This window comes from Vidua macroura, chromosome 2 (genome assembly GCF_024509145.1).
Source record: "Vidua macroura isolate BioBank_ID:100142 chromosome 2, ASM2450914v1, whole genome shotgun sequence".
In the NCBI taxonomy this organism is placed as follows: Eukaryota; Metazoa; Chordata; class Aves; order Passeriformes; family Viduidae; genus Vidua; species Vidua macroura.
In genome coordinates, this window is record NC_071572.1 from 5,684,408 (window position 1) to 5,710,447 (window position 26,040).

General features: G+C 41.5%; 1 protein-coding gene across 2 annotated transcripts in view; it reads left to right on the forward strand.

The window, feature by feature from the left end:
- The window catches only part of PDXK (pyridoxal kinase), a 46,137-nt gene extending 23,531 nt beyond the window's left edge, over nt 1–22,606 (forward strand). For both annotated transcript variants that reach the window (XM_053970146.1, XM_053970147.1), the window contains 9 exons: nt 1,704–1,808; nt 4,817–4,900; nt 6,610–6,656; nt 7,524–7,609; nt 8,454–8,499; nt 10,903–11,014; nt 11,982–12,118; nt 12,817–12,883; nt 13,618–22,606. In XM_053970146.1, the coding sequence (XP_053826121.1) occupies nt 1,704–1,808; nt 4,817–4,900; nt 6,610–6,656; nt 7,524–7,609; nt 8,454–8,499; nt 10,903–11,014; nt 11,982–12,118; nt 12,817–12,883; nt 13,618–13,730 (797 nt within the window). In that variant the 3' untranslated portion in view covers nt 13,731–22,606. The remainder of the gene's footprint in view (nt 1–1,703; nt 1,809–4,816; nt 4,901–6,609; nt 6,657–7,523; nt 7,610–8,453; nt 8,500–10,902; nt 11,015–11,981; nt 12,119–12,816; nt 12,884–13,617) is intronic.
- Nucleotides 22,607–26,040: the final 3,434 nt, after the last annotated feature.

Here is a 26,040-nt window from a genome sequence, read left to right on the forward strand (position 1 = left end):
TGTAAGATAAATGTCAGCATTTTCTGCCTTGATTCTGGGTGAAAAGTGCACCCAGTTTCCTTGGCCACAGTGGAAGGACTCTGTTGTGTCCCTTCACTGGCTTTTCAGTGCTACAGAGGCTGGTGGAGAGGAGTGGACAGATTATTTCTCTGTCATGCTGCAGATTTATTTAACACAAATATCTGCATTTGTGTTAAATAAACCAAACCCTGGATTTATGTGCACTCAGGGGTTCTTCATACCCTTGGGGCTGAGTCTGTGCCAAGGTGGGCGAGTGTGGCAATGAAACTACAGAAATCCCTTACTTTGTCCCTTTCTTCACAGAGACTTTGTGAGCAGCATTTTCCTGGGAGGGAGTGGTGGTGGCTGATGTGTCAGGCCCCCAGGCAGCTGGCAGCAAGTTGTGGTTTAGAGGCTTGGCCTTTGTGAGCTGAGGAGAGCAAAATGATCCATCTGCTCACCATCCCGTGGGTCTGTTTGCATTCACCAGGAGGAAAACTGAAAAATGTGCTTATCCCAGGCTCTAGACACCTTTTGGCAGTCACTCTAATAAGTCAGTTTAGAGTGATAATCAAAGCCAACAGTTTTCATCACAGAATTTTCTAACTGCAAGAGCAAAAGTTAAAACAAACAAAATACCATTGTCTTTACACAGGGGAGGTATGGGAGAGCATACCTCACATAACCTTTCATTTTTCCTAATTCCAGTTAATAAAAAGATAAGCTTTTTAACAAACTGTAAATTTATGGAGATTGAAAGAGTTAAATCTAATATCCTGGAGGAAGGCCCATTCTTACATACAAAGGAGTGATTGGTGCATCTAGATGGTCAGGCTTTGATGACAAGGTGCAAGGTGCATTTACATTTTTCAACAATGTTTAAATTCTGTTAAGGGAGACACTTTTTATTTTCCTTGGAATTGGCTGCCATGGACCTTGGTCCACTGTTTGCTGAAATCAATTGAGTTTATCCCAAGTAACTTCCACCTTGCATCTGCTTCTCTCAGCTGAGCATAGTTGCTTGCAATTCTTAGAGATGAGAGTATATGGATATTATTTGTCTGTTTGTAGTGTCTTTCTGCTACTCATTTCCTCCTCCAGGATCCTCAGCACTGAAGCTGTGCTATTTTTGGAAGAAAGTCTGTTAGGTGACCCTGTACATTTAAAGACCATCCACGGCAGTGCTCATGCAGGTCCCAGTGGATGCTTTATCTGATGGGTGCAGGCCTGTGTCCAGACAGATCTATAAGCCTGTTAAGGTTGTCATCCAACTGTCAATATTTCCTTTTTTATATATATATATAGTATAAGATAACAAAAATAGATTATACTGACACCCTCCTCCAGTGAAGGCTAAAACATATGTTTTTCCTCCTCCACACAGGAAAGGGATAGTTGCAAAAGCTCCATGGGAAACCTTGCAGGAGCTGGTGTGTGCTCAGCTTAATCTGCTGGTGACTAGACACTCTCAGACTGCAGTGTAGTCGCTCCAGTTCCTTTGGGAGGCAGAGGTGCTAAGGAGAAGTTGAGCACATAACCTGTCCTGCTGACAGCAGCTTTCATTCAGCAACAGCATTTCACAGGAGGGGAGGTGGAAATGCTTCCTGTGCTGATATTGGGTGTGGTCCCTCCACGTGTATCATCTGTGTGATCTGAAACAGCAAATCCACCTCTTGAAAGATGATCTGGTGTTTGCTTTGCAGGCTATGCCCACTGGAAGGGTCAGGTGTTGAATTCAGATGAGCTTCATGAACTTTACGAAGGACTGAAGCTGAACAAGGTCAACCAGTACGATTATGTGCTCACAGGTAAGAAGAGCTTGTTCCCTGCAGTTCCCAGCAGATGTAAACAGGGGTGAAAAAATGTAAAACCTATCCCTTCTTGTTGCAAGCCAAGCAATTAAAATTTCAGCTGTATCTTATAGTCTGAACTGGCTTGTGCTGTTTAGTTTGGGACAGCCAGAGTTCTGCAGCAGGGAGGTTGTAACTGGGTAGGTAAATTGATCCCCTTGTATCATTTACAGACTTGTACAGGCCAGGCATGTACAGGCTCACTTAATATTTTGGGAGTGCCCCTTTTGGAACAATGGATGTGGAATGTCAGAGTATTATTTTAAAATGTATTAGGAAGACATGAGTTTAACCCTTTCTCCCAAGTCTGCAGTACTAGCACTCTGTGCTACTGCAGCATGATTTTATAAACAGTTGTCTTGATTTTTTTTTTTTTTTTCTGTCCTTGATTATTTTAACTTGATCTTTAAGGCTTAATGCTTTGGACAGTGAGCAAAGTATGAATAGAGTTGGGTTTTGGTTTTGACTGTCATATATCTTGATTTTTTGCTCTTGTTACTGTGTAGGTCATCTGAGTGAATACAGTTCTGCAGTGTTTTCCTGGGCTTGTATTATGTACTAAGTGCTTATAAATACAGGCAAAGAGAACTTGCAGAATACTTCATAGAAAGGAGAGATTCTACAAGAAGTTTTTAATAAAAATTTCTTCTCACCCAATTCCTGCTTCTCAAAAGTTAGGTTACTGATCAGATTTCACCTCAGTAAGAGCTATGCATTTGGTTTGGATAACAGTATCAATTTCTTACAGCAGTGAACAGGGACTTTTTAAAGGTAAGCAGAAATACATCACCAGAATTTTGATTGATTTCATGGCTTCCACATGTAGGAATGTTCTTTAAACACAGGGGAAACTGGAAATTTTAAGTGCATGGGTTATAATTCCAAAGCAGTCATTCTGGCTTAAAGGGTGTGGCATGTTCAAAGAGTTACTGTCAGGGTTTTGTCAAGGAATATCTCCAAAATAAAGGAGACTGAAAGCAAATAGATGGAAATAAGGTTAAGAAATTAATTTTGCCATAAATGGGTTCTTTGTTATTGAGAAATAAACAACCTTTCTTTCCTGGAAGGATCTCACACAGAGCACATTTCCAGGAAAAGCACACTGTATTGTAGGAATTTTCAGGAGATGTTAGTGTGCAAAATTTATAAATTATATTTGAATATTCTTCTAGCAGAAATGTTCCTTTTTTATTTCACTTCCAACTCTTGGAAAAGACTTCTACTCCTTTCTTATCACTGGCAAAATGGATGTAAGAGATTAAAAATGATAGGAGGAAAATAGAAATTTTCAGAATAGAAATAGAAATAGAAAACGAATTTGGAAGAAAAAAGGATTATTTATTAGTAAAAGTCTTGTAAAATAGAATTTTTGTATGTTGTTCAGATTTGTTTTAACATCTCATTTGCTGCAGCCATTTTCAGTATGAACAAAAAGAAGGTATGGGTAGAAAGAGCAGTAGTTTCTGAACATCTAATAACACTTTCTGTGTTTTAGTCTTCAGCTGCACTGTGGCTGAACTTAAAATCCTTTTTTTTTTTCATTCAGGGCCAAAAGTCAGATTTTTCTCTTCAAACAGACATTCACTATAGTGCACAACTACTTTGTACCTCAAACAACCTGGATATGATTATTTAAACACTGAAAAGCAATTTATCAGCAGGTGGGATTTGACTGTTAGTTGTCTCATTACTGTAGATATCTCAGCTGAGATTAAAATTATTATCTTTAGTGTTATACAAAGGAACACTCCTTGGACTTTTTGTGACAGTTTTTTGTAGATATTCTTGTATTTGTTTAATTTACAGTAGGACACTCAAGCTAAGACATAAATTGCAGTTCAGTGTAACTGTTTTAAACATCTCTCTCAGGGATGTTAATCGAACTCAGTATTATTTTCCAGCCAGTCTGCCATCACAGGTCATTTAATAAAAATCTTTGCTTGACTCTTTTGTCAGCATTTAATAGATAAAATCCAGCATTTTGGCAAAAAAAAATCTTTTCCATTTCTCTGTGGCACCCAAGAACTCATCAATTTTTCAAGTTAAAAAAAAATAATCTCCAAAATCTACTTTTCTAATGTAGTTTAAAATATTTTATTAGAGTGGACATTTCCAAGGCCATTTGAAAGATGCTACCTTGCTAAAAATAATAGTATTAAATCAGAGAATCACAAAATATGCTGAATTGGAAAGGACCCACAAATATTGAGTGCAGATTATGGCCCTGCCCAGCACCATCCCCAAGAAATGAACTACAATAAATTAAAATCAAGTTGATAATTCATAAATGTTGTAACTAAAGTTAATACATAATTATATAAATTAAAGAACATCTATAAAATGTAAAAACTAATGATTAAATAAGAATATTGTGGTACTAGCATTGTTCTGGGGGCCTTGAAATACAGTAAAACTTATTTCCAGCTTATTTTACTGCTAAGCCTGAAAAATAGGAACTTTATTGGTATTTTGGAGATTGCTCTAAAATTATCAAGGTTAAATCTCTTGCATTAATGTGCTGCACTCTATCAGCATGAACACTATTAATGGTAAAAAAATTGCTTCGAGACAGAGCATGAGAAAAGTATATGGAATTTTAAAAAAATTCTGTTTACTGCATGAAAAATAATACTGATCAAAATAATTGTTTTTATTAAAAGGAATGTTTTTTCCTTCTAGCCTGACCTTTCTTTATATATATCAAGCATTTTGGAGTTATATGAGCCTTTCATATACAACATTCTTAGTAAATGGATTTTTAAGGTTATATTTGTAGTTGTGCAAGCACTGTCTGAATTTATATTCCATCCTATTATTCCTGAGTCAACTACTGAAATGCCTTTGCTCTAAAAATGCATTTATCCATAGAATGAGAAGTATGCAGCATTCCTATCTAAAACTAAAAACAGCAAAAGTGTTCATGAAATTGGATGTCAAAGGTGTCTTTTTTGGTTTTTTTCTGAAAGGGTATACAAGAGACACATCATTTCTTGCAATGGTGGTGGATATTGTCCAGGAGTTGAAGCAACAGAATTCTAACCTCGTGTATGGTAAGGACGTGCATTATAATCCTTTCTGCTTCCTCACTGAGTGTGCTCATCATTTTCACATTTTAGGATGGAAACACTGTTCTGATGTTACACAACATTTCTGGTCTGTCTGGAGCCAGCTGGGCCTCCAGTGATGTTTCATTTCAGCTTTAGGTGGAGTTGGGGTTTTATCTCTATATTTGCTGCCTTTCAGTGTGGTTCTTGCATTGTGCCATCCAAAGGAGAGTGTGCCTTGAGGACTGGTTGTCTGTATGCAGGAAAAAATAAAAATCCCAGCCAGCTGCTGCTGCTGATAGTTCAGAGGCTGTGTGTGCTGGCAGATGAAGCCTCTCCTTGATTTCCAAGTCAGCCAGAGCAGGACAGGCTCTTCCATGTCACCCTGCCGTGGTTCCATGTAACATCCCAGAAATGTCCTACTTTGCCTCATAAGTTTCATGATTTACCTTGAACTCCAGGGCTTTTTTAGCTCTGCTGCTTTTAATATTCCTAGGACTATCCAGGGAGCAGGAGGCTCCAGCAGCTGTTGTCACTAATGCCTCACATCAGGCTTCAACCTGGGAGAAAAGATTTCTTCCCTTCCCTTCCTTCCTTTCCTGAGTGTTTCAGGAATTTTGAACATAACCAGCATAGGCTTGAAATGAGCAAAGCTTTCAGAGTGATAGGGCAAAGTCAGTGAGGATTTAGTGGGATAAAAAGCTGGGAATGATGGTTTGAGCTGTCATCTTCAGGCTCAGTAAACTGTGGCCAGGAAACATCTAGAATGATTGGCAGGATTGGCAGGGTGTTGTACTGAGCAGTGATACCTGACTTAAAATTAACAAAGCATAGGTCTTAATTAGCAAAATATAGCAGAGAAATCTGGTCTGGGTTTTGTTGCTTTTTAGCCTTTATTTACACGATTGGATTGTCAAATTCTTCATAACCTTGTGTGAAAGCTCAAGACTCTTTTGGAATATGAACAGAAAGAGACATCTCACTGTGTAGAACAGGAAGGAAGTGGTCAGGTGGTGAGATCACAACGAGGCTTCTAAGATCCTGTATGTTTAATAAATAGATTCTAACGTAAAGAAAATATTTTTAAAATGTAAAACAAATTGCCCTTCTGAAACTTCCTGAAATACTGATGTTGATTTGATATCTTTGGATTTGTGTTTCTTTTTGATCTCTCTTTAAGATCTTTTAATACAATGAACAATGTTCCTTTTTGAAGTGCAATGCTGGGCTGTTTCTGTCCTCACTGAGGACACTTGGAGTATGTTGTTAGTACTGCTGGTGATCCAGAACCTGTGCCAAACGTGTTAATATCATTACACCAAGTACTTTGGCATGAATTTTCTTATTGTTTCATTATAATATTTTATTTAATATACATGCAGCATTTTGCTGTGTACATTTGGCATGTATTTTTATACACTAAAGTATAAAAATAGGACTCTTTTCAGAGCTGTTATCTTCTCCCATGTTTCTCCCCTCCATACTACCATTCCAGACAACTTTTTAAGACACAACTTTTTAAGACAGAACTTTTTAAGACCTACTCTTTCAAAATTGGCAGCCACCACATACGAATTTCAGCGGGCTGCAAGAGCTGTGAGAGTGTATAAGCTTTGAGGTGCTCAGTGCTCTTCTGTAGCCACCACCTAAAATTTCTCCCTCCCACCAGGGTCTTTATAGCTGCACCCTATTTCTAAAGCTAATTTTTTTTCCAGTGTGTGATCCAGTGATGGGTGACAAGTGGAATGGAGAAGGCTCTATGGTGAGTACTCTTCTGCTTGGATTCTCTGTGCAGGGAATGTTTGTTTCATAAAGATGTATAAAGATTTATTATTTTTTAAACAACAACAACAAAAAAGGTGCTTTACCTAAATGTGGCTTTGGATCCCATCATCAAGTAAGTTTGTACTTAAATTTCTTAGTTTTGAATGAGATTGGTATGTGGAAAGAATGACAGCTGCCCAGCCCTGGGATTATTTCTGGCTCTCTCCTGAGACAACAGAGGGTATACAGACCCTGTCCACAGGAAAATATCCCCCTGCTCCCCATCCTTGTCTCTCTGGAGTTCTCTCATCATCTCCCAGGAGCTGTGTTCTGGCTGGTAGCCTGGCTGCCATTGTCAGTCACCCTGGGAATTGACACAGCCCTGGAAGCTAAATGAAGATGACTTATTTCATGTGGGAGCTGACAGCTGTTGGGCTCTGGGCTCTGATCAGTGACAGAAAGGTCCTGTGTGCCAATACCAGGCTGCCCACTGACAAAAAAACATTCATTTTTAATCAAAAGTTTTGAACAAAATGGTTTGGGTTGGAGGTAAGGACATGAATGAGCTGGGACACTGTATTTCCTCATGCTGCTGTGTCACCTTGGTGAGAGAGAACTTGAAGGTTCCTCACCCAGGCATCATTTCCTTTTAATGCTGCCAGTTTAGGTCCATCTGCTTAAAAATGCTGCTTCCATCCCCTCCAGGGAAGGAAGGGCTATTGGTCACAGTGTCCCCAGCTGGAGGATGCTCTGCCACTGCAGTTGCAGAGCTTGGAGCTCTCAGGTCACTCAGTGGCAGCAGGAGTGGTGGTTGAGGGAAGGAGAGCTGCAGTCCCACATCTCAGACACTGTTTTTTCTCCCCAGTATGTGCCCAAGGATCTCCTGCCAGTCTACAGGGACAAAGTTGTACCTGTTGCAGATATAATCACTCCTAACCAGTTTGAAGCTGAGTAAGTGCTTATTTCCTTTTCTAGCCAAATAAACTTGTGGAAAAAAAGCAGGGAAGACTGATACCCCTTAATTTTATTTGTCTCAGTATAGTGCCTTGTGTATGTATGTATGTATGTATGTGTTGGGTTTTGAGTTTTAGCTGTTAGTTTCAAATGGTGTTTTTCAGATAATCTCAATTGCTGCATGTTGAAACCAATAAAAAACCCAGGAGTTATGTGAGGAAAAGATTCTTCTTGTTTTCTTCAGTGTCTCATTTTCATGATGATTTCTTGTTATCACTCTCTGGTCTGTTTCTAGGACAAGTTTAAAAAGTACCTTCCCCATCCTTACCCATTACTATGAACATTTTTATTATGTGCCGGAATATCAGAACTGAAAGAGTTTGCTTCAAAACCACCCCCCCACCCCCCTTTCAAAATTAGATTCAGAAATACCACCATGGCAACATCTCACAGGAGCTAAGAGTTTAAATGTCTCCTGCCTGTCCTGTCTGCATGGTTGTGACTCTTCGGTCAGGAGATAATCTGTGGTGGTGCAGCACAGGTTTGCCCTAAAGGGAGGCAGCAGCTACATGGGAGAGGGTGAGGAAACACTTGTGAGGGAATTTTTGTGATGCAGGGATCTCTGGAGGAGGCAGGGTGGGACTGGTGTGAGTGCACTTCAGCAGCACAGTGTGTCTGTGCACGTAGCCTTCAAACACTGAGCTCTGGTCCAGCAGACCGTGGAGCTGCAGATGGGTTTGGCCTGTTTGGTGCAGTCCCAGCTTTCCTCCTTTGAAAGGGCAAACAAACAGTCACTGCCTGGAGAACTCTTGCTCTTTTAAGATTTCTGTTTCATTTCCAGGTTACTCACAGGCAGGAAGATTTACACAGAAAAAGATGCACTGGAGGTAAGTGGGCAAAGGGTGGGATGTGTGACATCTCTCTGCATTTCTGCCTGCAGTTTGCAGTTTGCCTTCAACCTTGGAGTCACTTTGGCCTCTGTCCTTTCCATGTGTTTATCATTAAAGCTTGTACACTTCAGGCACAAAAGATTTCCTGTTTTAATGTCAGAATTCCAAAGAAACTTCCCAAAAGAGCTCCAGATAAAGAGATTGCAGTGGTAGTGAGTACATCTCTCTGAACTTGCTTTCTGCAGTGAAGGAGGAGTGGCAGCAGCACACCCAGACACTTCCAGCTCTGTGGATATTATTTGGTTGGGGTGAAAACCCCAGGACACCCCAAGCATTAGGAACCCCTTTGGGGCTCTGCTGTCCACATTCAGCAATGCTGAGTGTGAGGACAGCTTTTCCTCATTCTCCCAAATAAATCCACAGCATTGACAGCTGCTGTCATTGCCATATAGAGCTGATAGATGGCCTGCAAATATATTGCATGGAGATGTAATGATCTGCCCTTTCACACAAAGTGAAGAAAATAAAAACCTGTAGGGCTTGATGGTGAGGGACAAAATAGAAATGCAGTTTTATTGATGTCTTGAGAAGGGCTGAGCTCTTTGTTTTGTTGGCTACTCGAGTGCTTTCATAATGGACTGATGTAATTCCCTCCAGTTTGGTTTTGAACTTCAAAAGAATACAAAATCTTTAAACAAGCAGCAGCTGCAGTGGCACCCTGGAGAGTACCTGGGGGACTGTCAGCCCAAATGTTTGTTGTTTTTTTGCTGTAGCAATGTTAAACAACATGATGTGGTCACCATCCCTTCACAGCAGGAAGCAGCTACAGAGATCTCATCTCTTTGAATTTCCACTGCCCCCAGTTTTACATTACCCCACTGTGCTGGGTGAGGGTGATGAGCTGTGCTTCATGCCAGTGACTGCAACTCAGTTCTCCTGTTCCCATCCCCACTAGTGGAACCAGTCTTGAGAAGAACATAATTAGCTGAGCAGCCATTAGCTTTAAATTTGCATATTTCACCTGCAAACATGAGTTGCATGTGCTAAACAGTTTTGCCAGTTAGTCTTCTGACTGACTCATGCCATAGCTCTGATTTTGATGGGTTTTAAAAACATCTCTCCCAAAGAGGTGGAATTATACTTAGAAATTGAAACATTTTTAAAGAAGTTGTTTGCAGTATATTATATTTTAATCTGTCTCTCTTTCCAGCTGCATGTCATATATGGGTCTGAGTAATAATCCATGCTGGAATTTGTCCCCTTTAAAGGTGGTAGGAATTCTGGCACTGATTTCCATGATTTCATGCTTGCTTTCCTTTCCTTAACAAGACCTGTGATGACTGTAGTGTCTTCTTACATAAAATTAAGTATTATGTAATATTAATGTACAAAGGACTAAGTCCTACTACTAGAGACAGTGGAGATGAGGGTCCTGGTGAACTGTGACTGAGAACATATTCATATTCCTGCACAGACTAATTGTGTCAGTGTGTGCTGGTGGATTTACTGCTTCTCCAAAACCCAGCTGATGTCTGTGCAAAGAAGTCTGACAGCTGAAGAAACTTGGAGGCTTAGCAAGAAAGAAAAGCAATAAAGTATTAAAAAGTAGCAGAAATAAGTCCTTATCATTCAGCTGCTCATGAGTCATAGCTAGCCTGAGAGGGTTTTTAGTTAAACTCTTCTGGGAGAATTAATATTTTATCCATGTTTTATACTAAACTCATTATTGAAGTCATTCTTTTTTCTGTGAAATCAAAATCACTTCTGTCTGTAACAGCCAATTGTGATGTCAGAAGTAGAGTATTAATGAGTTTAAGTGAGGAAGACACAGAGTTGAAATACATCTGCAAAGGTATATAATTTACAGCTGTAGTTTGAGGGTTGAAACAGATTGAGAAGAGAAGATTTTGATAGACACACTTCTGCCTCTGATTTAGGTTTTTTAATTTTTGGTAGCTCCAAAAGTATTAGCTAAATAAGATTTCATGACCTGGAGTTGCTGGGTTTCTAGAAAATGCTTCAAGATGCCAGGTGAGGTGCATGTGTCTGTATATTTATTCTCTTATTCTTTTGACAGTGTGTTCTGAAAACATGATGCAGGCAAAAATTCTGATCATAGCTGAAACAGAGTATTCTTTCCAGAGGACCATCCAAAGATAACATAAACAGAAATGCTTGTATATTTTAACAAGTGTGTACATTTAAATGTGGATGTTTTGATTCCCCTGGTTCAAAGTAATGCTCCTAATTCAAGTGGATTATTTGAATAGAGACTGTTTTTTTTCCTCTTTACAAAAGATGCCAAAATAAGGTGTTTGTTAAAAATCCTCAGTATTATGAATGAAAGTTTAATCAACAGATATTGCAGTCACTGATTCCTGCCTTTTTGCACACTGAAAGGTAATGGATATGCTTCATGCCATGGGACCAGAGACTGTGGTGATCACAAGCTCAGATCTACAGGCACCTCTAGGAAACGACTACCTGATTGCTCTGGGAAGCCACAGAAAAAGTAAGTGAAGAGCTCCTTCCTTACCTGTGCTCTCTTTTAGCCTGTCTGTGCTTGCAGAAGTGGTTCCATCAGGCCCATGTGCAGTGCATGGAAGGAGCACAGGTTCCTAAGTGAGCCCCTTGTCCTGCAGCAGTGTCAGGAGTGGTGACACTGGGGCTGCTCCATGAGGGAGGACAAGAGCTGAGTGTGATCACAGCCCAGGCAGGACTCTGTCCCCACCCACTGGGCACAGCACTTGAGTAAGGTCAGCAGGACAGGGGGTGTTGGCAGACAGGTCCCAGTGACTATCCAGAGTCAGGGAGGCAAGACAGGTCTGAGATTAATCTGGAAAATTCAGTAAGTACATCAGGACAGAAGGGCTGTACCCAGGAATATCTGGACCATATCTCAGGTGCCCAGGCCTGAGCTTCCATGCAGCTCCTGGGCAGAGGAGGAAGAGGAAGTCCTAGGCAAGCTTTACTGGGACTCTTACAGCCCCTGGTACTGACCCTGGTGGTAAGGATGTAAAACAGGAACTTGGCATGTTTGAATGCTTTTCTGAAAAGTCACTCTGTCCTTCCTCTTAGCAGATTGCTCCTCCCTTGATAGGTTATAAAATACCCTTCTGCTGCTTCTCCATGTCCCCTTCTGGGGATTCACTGTGTGCTCAGACTGTCACACAAAGTTTCCACCTGAGAAGGGCACAGTTAGGAGCGATGAAAAATGAAGGTGGTAGCTCCCTCCTCCCTCTTAAATGAAGTGTGTACAGTATAGAAGTTGTAAATGCTGTCCCAAGCTGGCCAAGGTTCAGAAGGCTGTGCCTTTTAAAAGAGCTGGTACAAAGTTTACAATAATCCTTTATGTTCCAAACAACAAAGGAATTCAAATCTGATGATGACTTTTAAAAATATTTATTTTAAATTCTATTCTATGATTGCTATTGTATTAGTTGCTGGGTCTGTCACTTAACTGTGGATCTGTGTTGTAGCTAAAGCAGATGGTACCAGGATAACACAAAGAATTCGAGTGGAGTCTCCCAAAGTGGATGCTGTCTTTGTTGGAACAGGAGACTTGTTTGCTGCTATGCTTCTGGCATGGACACACAAGCACCCAAACAATTTGAAGGTGGGGGAGAAGTTTGGACCTTGTTTCTCTTGAGGTTTTTTTGTTTTTGTTTCTGGTTTTTTTGGGTGTTGTTTTTTTTTTTGTTTGTTTTGTTTTGTTTTGTTTTTTTTTTTTTTTTTTTTTTTTTTTTTTTTTTTGTTTTTTGTTTTTTTGTTTTTTTGTTTTTTTAATTTCTAACCTGTGACATTATTTAAATATTGTCTCCTGTTTTGGCTTTTTTTTTTCCTCACCTCAGAGAAAAAGCCACAGAATTTCCCTTTTGCCAAAAGGGACATTATAAACAGTCATATTTCAGTTAGATTGATTTTGTAATTTTGCCAGATAAGATGTTGTTCTTTCTAAAGAGACACACTGCATGCATGTTTATAATTACATTTTTTATCCTCACTTCATAATAAACACTGAAAATAATTTCCCAAATCAAATTTTCTGTTTCTTTCCCTTAAGGACATAGAATCCTTGATACAATTATCAATTATCAATTTACCAGTTTTTCAAATTATCAATTATCTCCTGTTTAGGGAGAATTAAGTCAAAGGTTTTGTTTTCCCAAACTTTGCATTGCACAGTTGTTATGTTTGTTTTGTCAGTCATGTTTTCCTCTTAATAGCAGTGTTTTTGAAATAATATTAAGTAAAATTAAGTAATATTAAAGTAGGTAGCTGAAGTTTTACTGAACCCTAAATATGTTGTTGCAGGTGGCATGTGAAAAGACTGTGTCAGCCATGCAGCACGTTCTGCAAAGGACCATTAAGAGTGCAAAAGGTAAATTAAATTCATCCAGACCTCGTTCCCGTGTTCTGCCTGAATTGGCATCAGAAGAAATATTCAAGGAACTTTTTGGGTTTCCTGACTAAAGGCATCCCCTCAGGCAGAGAATTTACAGAATGAGAGCTCGGTAGTTTTGTCTGCATGTTCCTGCTGCGTCCTCCAAGGCCATTTTTGACCAGAGCCGACTGCAGATGTCACTGTTTAGCTTGTGCTGGGTGACAGTCGTGCTGACTGTGCCTGACTCAGCTCTGCAAAGCCGGCAGAACTTGAGGAGATGCTGAGTTTGGTGTGCCAAAGAGCTCCTGCTTCATTGTAGCTCACCCACTGTTCCTCTGAGGGTGTGTTTAGCACTGAGAGGGGTTTATCAGCTAATCATAGTTTCTTTGCTGTGTTGGCTCATGTGAGGAGTGATTTTTTTTTTTCAGCTTCTCTTCCCTTGGAGTTCCCATGTTTCAGGTCTTAAGGAAATCTGTGGGTTCTCTGAGCATGTCTGTGTGATTTCCTAATGAACAGCAGAGCTGTGTTTCTTTCCTGGAGAGAGGTGTGGAACAGTGGTGATAAGAAATCAGTGCTGACCTGGATTTTCCACCTTGGAAGCCTTTAGCAGGGAGCAGTAAGGGAGAACGGGGAAGGGAGGAAGGTAGAGAAAATTGTGGTGTAACAGAACAATGTAACTTGTTTCTTTTTATACTGCTGTTTTTAATGACATTCTGATGTCATCTTTTTAGTGCAAGCTGGAGAAGGAAACAAACCAAACTCAGCCCAGCTGGAACTGAGAATGGTCCAAAGCAAAAAGGACATAGAAAACCCAGAGATCATAGTGAAAGCCACCGTGTTATAAAGGCTCCACGTCTCCAATAACGCACAATGTATCGATGTCCTCATTTCTTTCCTGTAAATTGTAATATTTGCCTTAGATCTGTGACAGAAACCTGACTTTCATAAAATAGTGCCCAGCATAGGCAGATATCCACTCTCAAACATATGTGCTGGCCTTGCTCAGTTTTAAAAGCAGAACAGTTAGTGTGCATTGAAGCATATTCCCAGGTATCCCAATGTCTGTCAGATTCACTTAGTCTGTGTGATTACCCAGGGCAAGAGAGCAATGTTCCTGCCTTGCCAAAGACTGTAGATGTGAATTTGCTAATGGAATGCTTGACTGACTGTATTTCAAGATGGCATCTAGTGCCAATGGAGCTGGCTCCATGCTCCCTTTTCCTGGAGGTACCTGGTTACCTGCCCTGGTATTCGGTATCTCAGCTGCTACGAAACGAAGCAGGGTTAAAGCTACACACACAGTTCTGCTTGTGTGTAGGAGTACTTTGAAGATGTTTGGCATGTTCAGTACTCTGAAGTGACCTTGAAGTGTCATTCATGTTGCTGATCTCTGCTCCTGTTTCTTGTCCATGAACAGCTGCACAGTTTCAGTTGTCACAGGTTCTGGCTGCTTATTTCTCATGGCCGTGGGTGCCCACATGATTTTCCTCCAAAAGCTGCTCCACAAACATCTTCATTAACATGATCATGCCTTGATTCAGTACCACTGGTTAGAAGGGTGGCCTCTGAGGCCAGGTTTGATTGTCTTTTAACTAAGGGCAAAAGAGAAAGCAGCTCTTACCCTGGAAGTTGGCTGCCTTGGTTTGTTCATTGTGGGTGGATGTACTTAGGAGCTACATGGGCACTTCACTTAACATTAGTGAGCACTGCTGGCAGCATTAGCAATGAAGCAATGTGGCAAAAGTAGTGGTTTTGATTTAGTAAGATCTGGTCAGTTAACACGTATTTACCAAATGCAGTGAGACAGAAAAATTAACTTAATAATGTCTCTCCAAGCAACAACAATTGGAGATTACAGAAATACATTATTATTATTATTATTATTATTATTATTATTATTAATGCACAATTCTGCTTGATAAGGCTTCAGAATGGGATTTTTAATAATTTCAGTGTCCTAGGGATCATAGCCACATACTAAAGCAGCAGGGCAGGTGTGCTGACAGGTATTGGACACTCACACTTCCATAGGATTTCTATATGGGATCCATGTTCTTGCTTGTCCCAAGATAAAGTCTAATGTGATGTTAAATCCAGATCAAGTTGATGAGCTTTACTTGTCTCAGACTGCATAAGGGGATGGAAATTGCATTTCTGATTGATTTCCTCTCCTGCATTTGGCATCAAAAGTGAAAAAAAAAATCACGTTACTTGAGAATTTAAGGAAAAAAAATAAGCAGGAATTTATCTACAAAATGGGACTCTACTGCCAGTTTTTAGTAACCACTGTCATGAAATAACTTTCTAGCAATAATAACTTTGGTGTTGTGCACAGTTGCTAAAATCATCAGTCAGTAACAGAGATATGAGCTCATGGCTGCTACCCAACCTGTAAAAAAGTGTGACCTACTTTGACAGTGTGTACAAGTCTGATGGGAAGCAGTGAAGAGGGAACCAGGCTCTTCCCAGTGGTGCCCAAGGAAGTGATAAATAGACAGGAGCACAAATTGAAATACAGGAAAATCCATTTGAACATTAGGAAAATATACTTCACTGTGAAGGTGATCAAACACTGGCACAGGCTGCCCAGAGAGGTTGTGGAGTCTCTGCTCTTGGTGGTACTCAGATGCTGACTGGAGCACCCTGCTGTCCTTGGCCCTGCTTGCTCAGGGGTTGGAGCAGAGGATCTCCAGAGCTCCCTTCCAACCTCAGCCATTCCATGATTCGCTGAGCACATTGAACAATCTTTCTTTGCAGAGTTGCATTTTTAAAATTTTGTTCTCCCTGCAACACAAACTTCCAGATGGGCTGGAAAATACTCATAATAATATTTCCTCCCCCTTTTTAGGTAAGCTGCTGTTTGCTTGGGCAGCTGTGCCAGGAAGACAATTACCTCTTTTGAGATACTTGCTTTCAGCAAAGATATTTAAATACTGTAGCTGGTGATATGTTTCAGCAGTTGAACATGGAAAGGATTTTAACTGTTTCTAACATTGATTAACGAAGTGCTGCATGCCATATTCCAAACATAACTATGACTTGATTCATCTTTTAAAAATAGACTATTTCATGTGGAAGTGTATAAAACCTGCTGTCCTCTTAGGAGGAAGAGATTAACATCCTGAACTTCCCTCCCTGTACAGACAATGGTCAATGCCCTTTTAGTTAAGTGTGAGACAGCACAATTTTATTTTGCCATTAGAATAAACAGACTTCACAAGAGGATTGAGAGAAAGGCAAGGGCTGTTTTCTCTGAAATAAAGAAGCTTGGAATTTGGGAAGACAAACACTGCAAACAAGATTTTAATTATAAACCATGATGAGCCATGATCTTGACATAAAAGACAAAGTGATATGTTTGTTGGAGCAGTTTATACCTGTCAGGTGTAATCTTATCCCACTTCTTCAGAGAGTGGATCCATTCAGTAATTCACACCTTCCTTAGAATCTGTGACACCCATGTTAAAAAAAAAAAAAGGAATATTCATACTAATGTGCTCAATTTGCAAAAGTTCCTATTTCAAAATAGCTGGATCCTGTAGCAATGGGCTGCTGGCTTCGTCTGTTTGAGTCCCTGAGGGTTGCTGTTTTAAACTCCCACTGACCTGATCCAAATTAGGTCAGGTTTATATCTTCAGTGAAGAATTAACATCTCTTGCCAGGAACAAACATCAGAAATTAGCTGTAAATATATTCTGTAGCTGACATTTTGTAGCCACAGCAGGCTAACGGGTATTTCTGAATGTCAAGGTACACATTTTTATTTGTTGAGAGTTACACAAAGCTCATATGCAGAACAAAATTCAAAGACTCATCACAGTCCTGTCTAATATTTCATTCCCTCCTCTCCTCCTGCATATTATACCTGTATCTTTTCCTGAGTTCCTGCTGTCTCATGCAGCTGGAAAGCGTCTCAGTGTCAGACAGTGCCCACTATTTATTTAGGGGCTTGGAGGAGACTGACCAGCATTGTCTGATTCATTTGCAAACCTTTGATTAAAGATAAAAGCTTAATCTAAACTAGCTTAGGTCCTAATTGATGACAGGAGAACAAGCACTTTAGCCCAGAGTGTGGAGTCTGTAATAATGGATAATCTTCCCTGGCCATCCTGGGAGCATGACAGGTGAATGCTTTGTGTCCAATCGACTTCCCTCACATTCTTTCTCCATTCTGGAATTAATTTGGGTCAAATCCCCTTTTCCTGGAGTGATTTGCAGTGCCTGTGGCCACTGCTCAAGTCCACCCAATCGTTTTTGGAGCCACCTGTGCAGGAGAGACCAAAAGTTGTTTACAAACCATCTACTCTGGGCCTGGATTAGTCTCTACATGCTGAGAATTCAGACGTGCATAAAGACATTGTGCTAAATTCAGTGCTATTCACACTCAGTAGAAACATTTCAGAAACCTGCAGTATGAATTGTTAATGTTTGTGTGCTGATTTTTATCTCAAGTGGGGAGAAATCTATAATCCATGTGTTATACAAAAGAGTTGGAGGACCAAGGTTTCCAGCTACTCATACTGCCTTTTGAGTATCTTAACTGTGTCTTGATTGGATGGTGTTAATTTGTTGTCTGAGACTGTTATGGTGATTGTATTGATTAATTTTATTTTAAAATATGTGGCAAGGAAGATTGTAATAAAAGCATCTACCTTTATTATACTGTGCACATACAAATTGTTAGATCCTATTTTTAAATATGTTAATCATTTCAGAATTAAACAGCAAAAGAATGGTTTGATAGTCTTGCTGAATAAAGTGGATGTAATTAAATGTTTCCTTAGTTATGTCCTAGGATAGAGAAAGGGTAGTTAATGGAAGAGAGCACATTTGTGACCTGTAATCATCTTACTGTAAGATGTGGATGTGGAAGTGAGTAACATCCTTGTTGTCTTATTTTTTTTTTTTAAGAGGTTTCATGGGAAGAAAATCTCTGGCATTCTGCACCTCTCCTTTGCATTTCTCTTACTTGTATGTGTAGGACCTCATTGTGTTGTGCTCTTTTTTCCTGCAAACAAGGTGAGAAGAGGGGCTTGGAGTAAGAACCATAACTCACTTTGAGATCTCTTCCTTGTGCAGCGTTTAACTGCACTCCACTCACTGAATTTTTACCTTCACCGTGTAGGGTGGAGCACACAGGGCTGTAGAGTGGGAAACAAATGTTCCTCATGTGGGAACAAGAGCTTCTGCCAGCACTCAGCAGTGTCCCTGCCAGCGTGGTGGTTTGCAGGAGGAGAGGAGCAGGGATCCAGGTTAAGGAGAGCAGGAAGTGCAGTGTCATTCCACTTGTGTCCCGGAGAGGTTTGGTTTGTATTTCTACTGAAGAAAAAACCACCTCTCCTGAGTAAAGGTTCTTGTCCAGAATGCTTTTAAAAGCTGAGACATGTTACAAATTTTGGTCACTCTGGTATTAAAATATTTCTTCATAAAGGGGAACACATCCCTTTTACATCCCCTTGCTGCCTTATGGCTTATTGACTGTAGTCATTCCCCTCCTGTTGAGAATCCCAGGATTAGCTATCCAGAGAGCTGTCTTTCCTGAAAGCACATGTTCTTCATGTTCCTGGTAAGTGAGAGCCTGCTGAGCAGTTCTGTAGCTTTCTAAAACACCTCCATTAGAGACATTTGTCAGCCATGGAAACTAAGCTTCGAGATGTTCAATCACAGCCCAAAAATAGCTCTTTCAAATAAATGAAAACTCTTGAAAGTGCATTATTGTTAATAAATGAGTAAACCAGTGAGTTTGCACATGCATGCAGGAGCAGATTTCAGGTAAATCCCCTAGGTTCAGTCAGCCACTGGAGGAGTGTGCCCTGAGCAAAGGGCTGCTGCTGTCAGGGCACTGCTTCAGGAGAGACCCAGCTAGTTCTCACCATTTCCCAGAAGGGAGGAATGTGGTGGTGTGGCAGTCAACAGCCAAGGAAAACTCCCATCTGCTTCACCAGGAAACCAGTGCCAGGTGACAGCCCCAGTGCCACCAGTTTGGTGCTTTTGCTGCTCTGGCAGCAGAGGACCTCGAGGCAGGTGGGATGCTCCTAAATGCGCACACATTCCTGACTCAGTGCCTCCACAGTGCAAATAATGGTAATAACTCCCCCAACGTGCAGAGCAGAGAATAAGGCAGCACATTATTCAGAGAGAGAAAACCAGCAATATGAGAAGGCTGTGCCATATGTTACCACTGAAATCACACTTACCTATTGCCCTCGTGGTTGCATTGCTGTTTAGAAAAAAAAAATCTGTGTGTAGAAGAGTGTAATTTATGTACTCTGTGTGTGTGTGTGTGTATGTTGAAGCTTTATTTGCAATGTGATAGGGGTGGGAAACAGAATTTGGGGGGCTGGCTGAGTAGGCCTTCAGGATGTGAGCAGAAGGTCTTAAAGAATTATATTTTTATAGATTGTGCTGAAGCTTTGGGTCCCAGCCACACATAGCCTTTTCTTCCAGAGAAGTAAAATGGTTTGGAAAGAGAGTCAGGTGGCTGTAATATAGTAGGGATAGTACAACCCCACCAGCCCTGGACAAACTGAATAACTTAATAAAAGATGCCTTTTTAAGTAATATTTTTTTAGTGCTGAATTGTTAAACAAAGAAATATTTATGAGCAAAATTTCTATGTACTTAAAGTTTGTGTGGTGCTTTGTACTGACTAGGTGGAACTGTTATCTGTTTACACATCTTAAATGATTGTCCTTGAGGTGTGTGTAGTAATTCAACTACTTCTGTGCCAGAAAAACAACAAAGTTCTATGTAATAGCAAATGATTTAATTTCTGATGAAACTGTAGGCTTTCTAGTGTTTGTGTATTTTTCTGGTTGGCCATTACAAGTTGTATCCTTCCTGCAGTAAGGCTTGTACGCTTGATTGTAGAGAGAGGCAATAGGATGGTAGATAACCATTGTTTAAGAAGAAAACCCTAAATATTGCTACCTTATCCACTTTAAAATCAAGTGAGCTTTGTGGCATAAACCTGAAATCTTGCATTGGAAAGAAGTTTCAAACACATCTAGGTTGGGTTAAAAATTGGGGATGGGTTTGTTTATTTAATTAAATAAGACAGGGACAAGCCAAGAGATGGAACAAAAATGGCTTGTTCCCATTGTATGGACCTGACCAAGACAATTCATAGCTTGTGCTAAACCTGTGCACAGACAGATGAATAGACACATGGGGAAAGTAAAGTTTTTTTCCTTGTAGTTTGTCAGCTGTAATAGCGTGAAGAATTTTAGTTGTTTGTTCTGAATTCAAATTCATAAATACCTTTCAGGAGAGCTGAGTTGTTGATAAAATCCCATTCAGTCAAAAGGCAAAGCTGTTCACAGGGTTCAAAACCAGAGCAGGATTTTTCATCTTGCTAAGTATAGTGAGTCATTGTTTCTTATGGCTGGGAGACAGGGCTAAAGGACAACTCTCCAGATACCATCCAGATTAACTTTTTTGGTTGAACTTCAGGATCTCTGTAAAAAGCACAAGGGTCTGCAGCATAAAGGAGTTTTTGGAGCATTGTCCTATGATAAATGTCATTACCTACCGGAGCAGTTGGTGATTTGGCAAAACTGAGCATCACTTGTTATGTCCCTTTTAATTTAACATGGCAGCATCCTCAGTCTTGTGAATAAATCACCACTGCAAAAAGTAGAGGAGAATTTATCCTGAGTTTTTCTCCTGAGAGTTCCCGATTTCTGGATGTGTTAGAAAAGAAGCACTTCTGCTTTGCTAAGTTAGCAGTAGAAATGTCACTGAAATGAATGATGCATTGCTGAGGAGGGAGCTGTGGCAGGGAACAGCAGTGCTGGGGGTTTGTTGTGCCTGGCTTTTCTCCCCCTGGGAATCTGTGGGTGCAGCGTCCCCGTGGTGGTGGCAGAGTCACTGTTCTGCCTGCATCCTGCCAGGGGGAAATGTGGAGGAGTTACTCTGAGCAAGTGGGAGCTGAGGTTGGTGTTGGGTTTGTTGGGCAGTGCTGTCCCAGGGCTGTGGTTCAGCACAGCCCTTTGTGCTCCCAAAAGCTCCTGGTTTACAGCCCCCTGCTCTCCTGGCCATGGCATAATTCCCTTAGATTTCTTCTGCAGGCCATGGAGAGCCAAGAGGCTCTGGAACTGCATTTTTCATATGATTCAGGCTTGGCTTTTGTGCTTTTGAAAAGAAAGGTAGAGAATTATCAGCTGCTTTGGTAGACCCACCTCGTCCATCTCAGCAACACCGTGAAGCTGTGCCCTAACCTTCCTCTCCCATCATCTCTGCTGTCCCTGATTTGCCTGTCCCCATAACAAGGGACATGGAGATAAAATCAATGGGGAATTCATCCAGTCAAAACTCCTGAAGTTTTAATCTTCTTTAGTTCCCTTAACCTCCTTGTGCTGGGAACAGATAAGTGCCTGTGCTGCTGCTGGAGAGGGTCTGGGACAATGCAGCTGCTCAAAATGAGGGAGAGGGGAATTGCCTCTCCCTGGCAGTGAGGTGCTGCCTGAGCAGGACCTAATTGCAGAGCTGCATGGTTAATGGTAAAGAAAAGAAATCTTTGTGAGTGAAGTTCTTGAACAAAGAGCTGGTGATTCAGTTAACCAGAGTCTGGAGCTCTCAATCCATCCCATCCCCTGTGTCACAAAAATATTATAGTGCTGAAATATTTGATGTGGCTGTTCTTAATGATCTGTGTGATGCTTGTGCCTAGCAGAGCAGGAAATAGCATTGAATAAATCAGTGCTCTAAGTAGGGAATATAATGGGGAGATCCAGGTGGAGAAAATGTCCAGTTTGTTTTCACAGCACTTGCATGGTGCCAGAGTTGTCCAGGTCTGGCTCTTTTCCTTCCCACCCCCTTAAAGCAAGGAAAAAATGACATCAATAAATCTATAAATAAATAAATAAATTTTCTGGGAATTTATGTGGCATTAGGATTCATTTTCATGGACAGATTGACTAGACTTTCCACACCAGAGGTCTCTAGTTCACAGGGGTTTTTCAGAGGTGTGATAGAGCCTGTCACAGCTGGCTTGGAGCACAGTCCTTGGGACACAGCTGTGACAGATGGCCTTGGGATGCCTCCTGCAGGCACTCCTGTCCTGCCTTTGGTACAGCACGTGTATTCCCGTGCCTGACACGTGCTAGGTGTGAGGATATGCCTTGGTAGGGAGGGAACTTGGGTTTCTTGCCGGAGCTGCAGTGATGGGAGGAAACCCTGGAGAATTCAGCACCACCCAACGACCCTGCCATTTGCTGTCAGTGTTTGTTGGTGCAAAGCATCCCCTTTCAGTGTTGTTTTCTTTCTGGGAGATTGGCAGCCCATACACTGCTTTAACATGCTTTTACCTGGCTGAATGTGGAAATCAAGATTGTTAAAAATGGAGGGGAGGGATAGCTATGAGTTTGCCCAGGACCTATGTGAGTAGAGAAACTATGAGATCTGTCTCTAATTCACAAATAATTCAGAATTGACTAAATGAGTGCTATGTCTTCAACGGGCAGTAGCACCTGGAAGAGGCCAATATTTAGGGTTTTTGCCCAAAGCACATTTAGCCCTGCTCTACTGTTTAGTGAAAACGCCCAGTGCAGATGCCACCAGAGCCTCATCTCGTGGAGTAATGCTGTAATAAAGAATGTGGTTTTCTTGTGCAAGTCTTGACCTCTTCTTATGAAAATAGCACACAACTCAGTATTTTCATGGTGTATAAGTGAAATGTCATTGGTTTTTTTTTCAATAAAATACATTTCCTTTCCTAAACACGGGTCTCTGTTTTTTTTCCCTTGGTGATGTTTCTCTTTCAATTCTAATGGAGCTTTGGCTTTTTGTGTCTTCTGAATCTTTTGTGTCTTGTGAATCTTGCATGATTTCTTTTTCCTCTTGAGCTGCACGAGGAGTTCCCTGTTCAGCCAAGCTGGCTTTCTGCTCCACATGCTTGACTCAAATCACAGTAGAATCATCTGCTCCAGTGGTTCTAAAAGGTGGTTCCTAAAGTCTGACCTACACTTGTGGGCTCCCTAAACCCTCAGAAGCAGATTCTGAGTGCACTCCATTAAAACAGCTCCCTGCATAGCCTAAAATTTGCTCTCCTGCAGTCCAGGGTAGCAATTCTGCTGTCCTTTTTTCTCATTACACTGAATATTTTTCTCATTACACTGAAAATTTTGTACTCTGCCATTTCATGATTGCTGTGGCCATGGCAGCCACAAACCACTACATCCCACACAAGTCCTGTGCTAGCCACAAAGAGCTAGGAGAGCATCTTTGTGAGTTGTCTCACTGAGTGTCTGTGATAAGAAGTTACCTCCTATGAAAGTCAGGAATTTCTGAGATCTGCTCATCTTAGCAGAATGATATTCCCAGCTGGTGTCTGGGAGGTTGAAATCTTCCACAGGGATGCTGGTGCAGAAATTTCTCCTAAGTGCCTGTAGAATAACTCACTGATGCTGGGCTATCAGGAATGCACACCCACTACAAATTTCCTGGGTTTTCCATCCCCTCCAATCCCCACTGCAAGGCTCTGAACCACATCATCTGAGCCTGTACCCTCCATCCCAGCTCTCCCAACGTGGGACACATTCCAAGTCTCACCAAAACCAGGTATCAGAGTTCTGGGAGCTGCCCAATGCTTCCACTTCATCTGTTCGTTTCTCCTATTTCTCATACAAACAGCAGCTGGGGAAGGATCTGAAAATATCTGAATATTTTAGGGGAAAGTGCTGAAGCTGCTCCCTCTTCACAGCCCTGTGAGAATGAGCAGTCAAGCCACTCAAAGAATCACTGTCAAAGGTGTTGGCAAGAAGCAGGTTTTAATATGAATTTATGAGAGTGCAACTTCTATTAGAGTTCAGTGGCAAAGGTGACTCTATTACTTAGGCCATGGATGAAGCACACATAAGAAAATCAGATTAGAATCAATTTAGGATGATTTACACAGAGACCAGAGATGCAGAAAGGTAAGGGGGGAAAGGATATGGATACAAAAAGATAAAGGTGCAGAGGGGGTTAGCAACTCTTAATCATCAACTAATTTAACACTTAAAAAGTGACTCAATAGGATTAGCTACAATTATAACAGTGACTTAATTATAGATCCATGATAACAATGATACCATAATCAGTCCACAGGGGTGCACACAGGCAAAGAGATGCATACATCAGGTTTTATACAGAGATGTGCACAGAGCTCTGTGCAGCTCCATCCATCTACAGGTGATGCTCAGGGCTCCACCCAGTCTGGAAGTGCTCAAGGCCAGGCTGGATGAGGCTCTGAGCAGCTTAGTCTAGTGAAAGATGTCCCTGCCCATGGCAGGGGGTTGGAACTAGCTGATATTTGAGATCCCTTCCAGCCCAGACCATTCTGTGATTCCATGGTATCTATCTATATTTGTATTTATCTACAAACCCCAGGGACTCTGTGAAAAAAAAGGAATGTCTCCTGAAAAAAAAGGAGGTCACTGGGACAGCCAGGTCTTTCCCTGAGGCAGCTGGGAGAGCTGAGGATCAGGAACTGGGTGAAAAACACTGCTCTTGCTGTCCTCTTAGGACAGGTTTGAATGCTGCTGTGGTGGTGCAGAGACCAGACAGCCCAGGGGGAACAAAACCTAAGGAGGAAAAGACTCAGGAGGTGGGTGTGACTCTGGGAGAATTTTGGGGTGTACACCAGCTTACTCTGGTGTAACTCAGAGTTTACCTGCTACAGGAAGGCCCTGTTCTGCCTTGGAGCTCTGCATGCCCTGTTCCTGCTCCAGGAATGCTGCTGAGGATGAAAGGGCTGGAGTGCTCACATTCCTGCCCCAGCCATGGACTGTGGCTGCCCAAAGCCCAGCCCTCTCCATGGAGCAGGCTTGTTACCCTCCCCCCCAAAAAGGTGGACTTGTTCACCCTTATTTTCCTTTGATAAATGAGTTTAGTTGCAAACACAACAGAAGATCATTACAGGCCACATAACCAAGAGGAATTTTAGTGAAACAATAAAAACTACTGCCACCTCCCTATCCCATTGCCCCCCTTCAATTCCAAAGACTAGCCTGAATAATAAAGTAGGAACAGAAGGTTAATACGAGGTTGGCAGCCTTTTGATTCGAGCTGAATTATGAGTCAGGTCCCACAAATGCCTTCAGGAGGGCTGGAAAGCCATGGCATTATTCACAATGCTCATTAGCCGCCTGCTAGGACAAAGGCAATTAAATCTGCTGTCAGCAATACCTCAGCTGCAGGGAAACCAGGGAGGATTTAACATCCCCTTCACTGGTACCAGCGTCCAGCATTTCACACCTGGGTCCTGGTGCAGCATCAACACATTCAGGCACCTTCTTCATTGTGGGCTCCTCCAGCTGGGTTTTTGGGCTGTGCTGGTGACCAACAAGGCTGTTTGAGTGCAAAACCCAACTTCATTAATGCTACTAAAGGTTGAGCTTTGTGTTTAATATTTAAATGGCAGTTTGCTAAATCACTACTACAAAAAAACCCCAGGTGCCCTTATCAGTAAGAGCAAACATGCCCAAATGATCTAAGGCACACTTTTAGAGGTCATCTGTGTTATTCCCTGGATCTGAATAATTCTTCAGTATTCTTGAGGCTTTTTTTCACCCCCTTGACACAATTCAGGTTCTTGCAGCAGACAGTTAAGCAGCACTGGCTAAAACAGAGGTCCCTTGGATGGGTCAGGGTGACAGGGGCAGGGACAGATGTGTTTAATAAAGTTTTTGGAGGGAATGGTGATGCCCTCTGTCTTTGGGAAAGAAGATGATTTTCTGTTCTTGGACCCTCGGCCCCAGGGGAAAATGGGGGGGACTGTAGTCCCAAAATGAGAAACTGAACTGTTGTATCTTTGGGTCCGTGGCAAAGCATCCTTAAAGGAGCCCTATGAGCAGTCTGTCCATGCACGGTGGTGAGAGCACTGTGACATGGAAAGGAGAGGGTCACACTGGCAGATTTTCTCCGGGCGGTTGCCATGTGTGACATGGAAACACAGGGGGGGCAGCTGTGTTTCCTGGGGGGTCTGTGGTGCAAGAGAGACTTCTCTCTCCCTTGATAGCTTGAGTATTGATTATCTGAAGGGTGGTAATTTGATCAGGAATCCCGGGTGATGTTTCATGGCTGGGTGTTTTAGGAATTGGGAGGAGGAGGGGTGTTTTAAAAGGTCTTCATCCTGGATTTAGTTTATGTGTTTTCTGTAGTAGTAGTAGTTT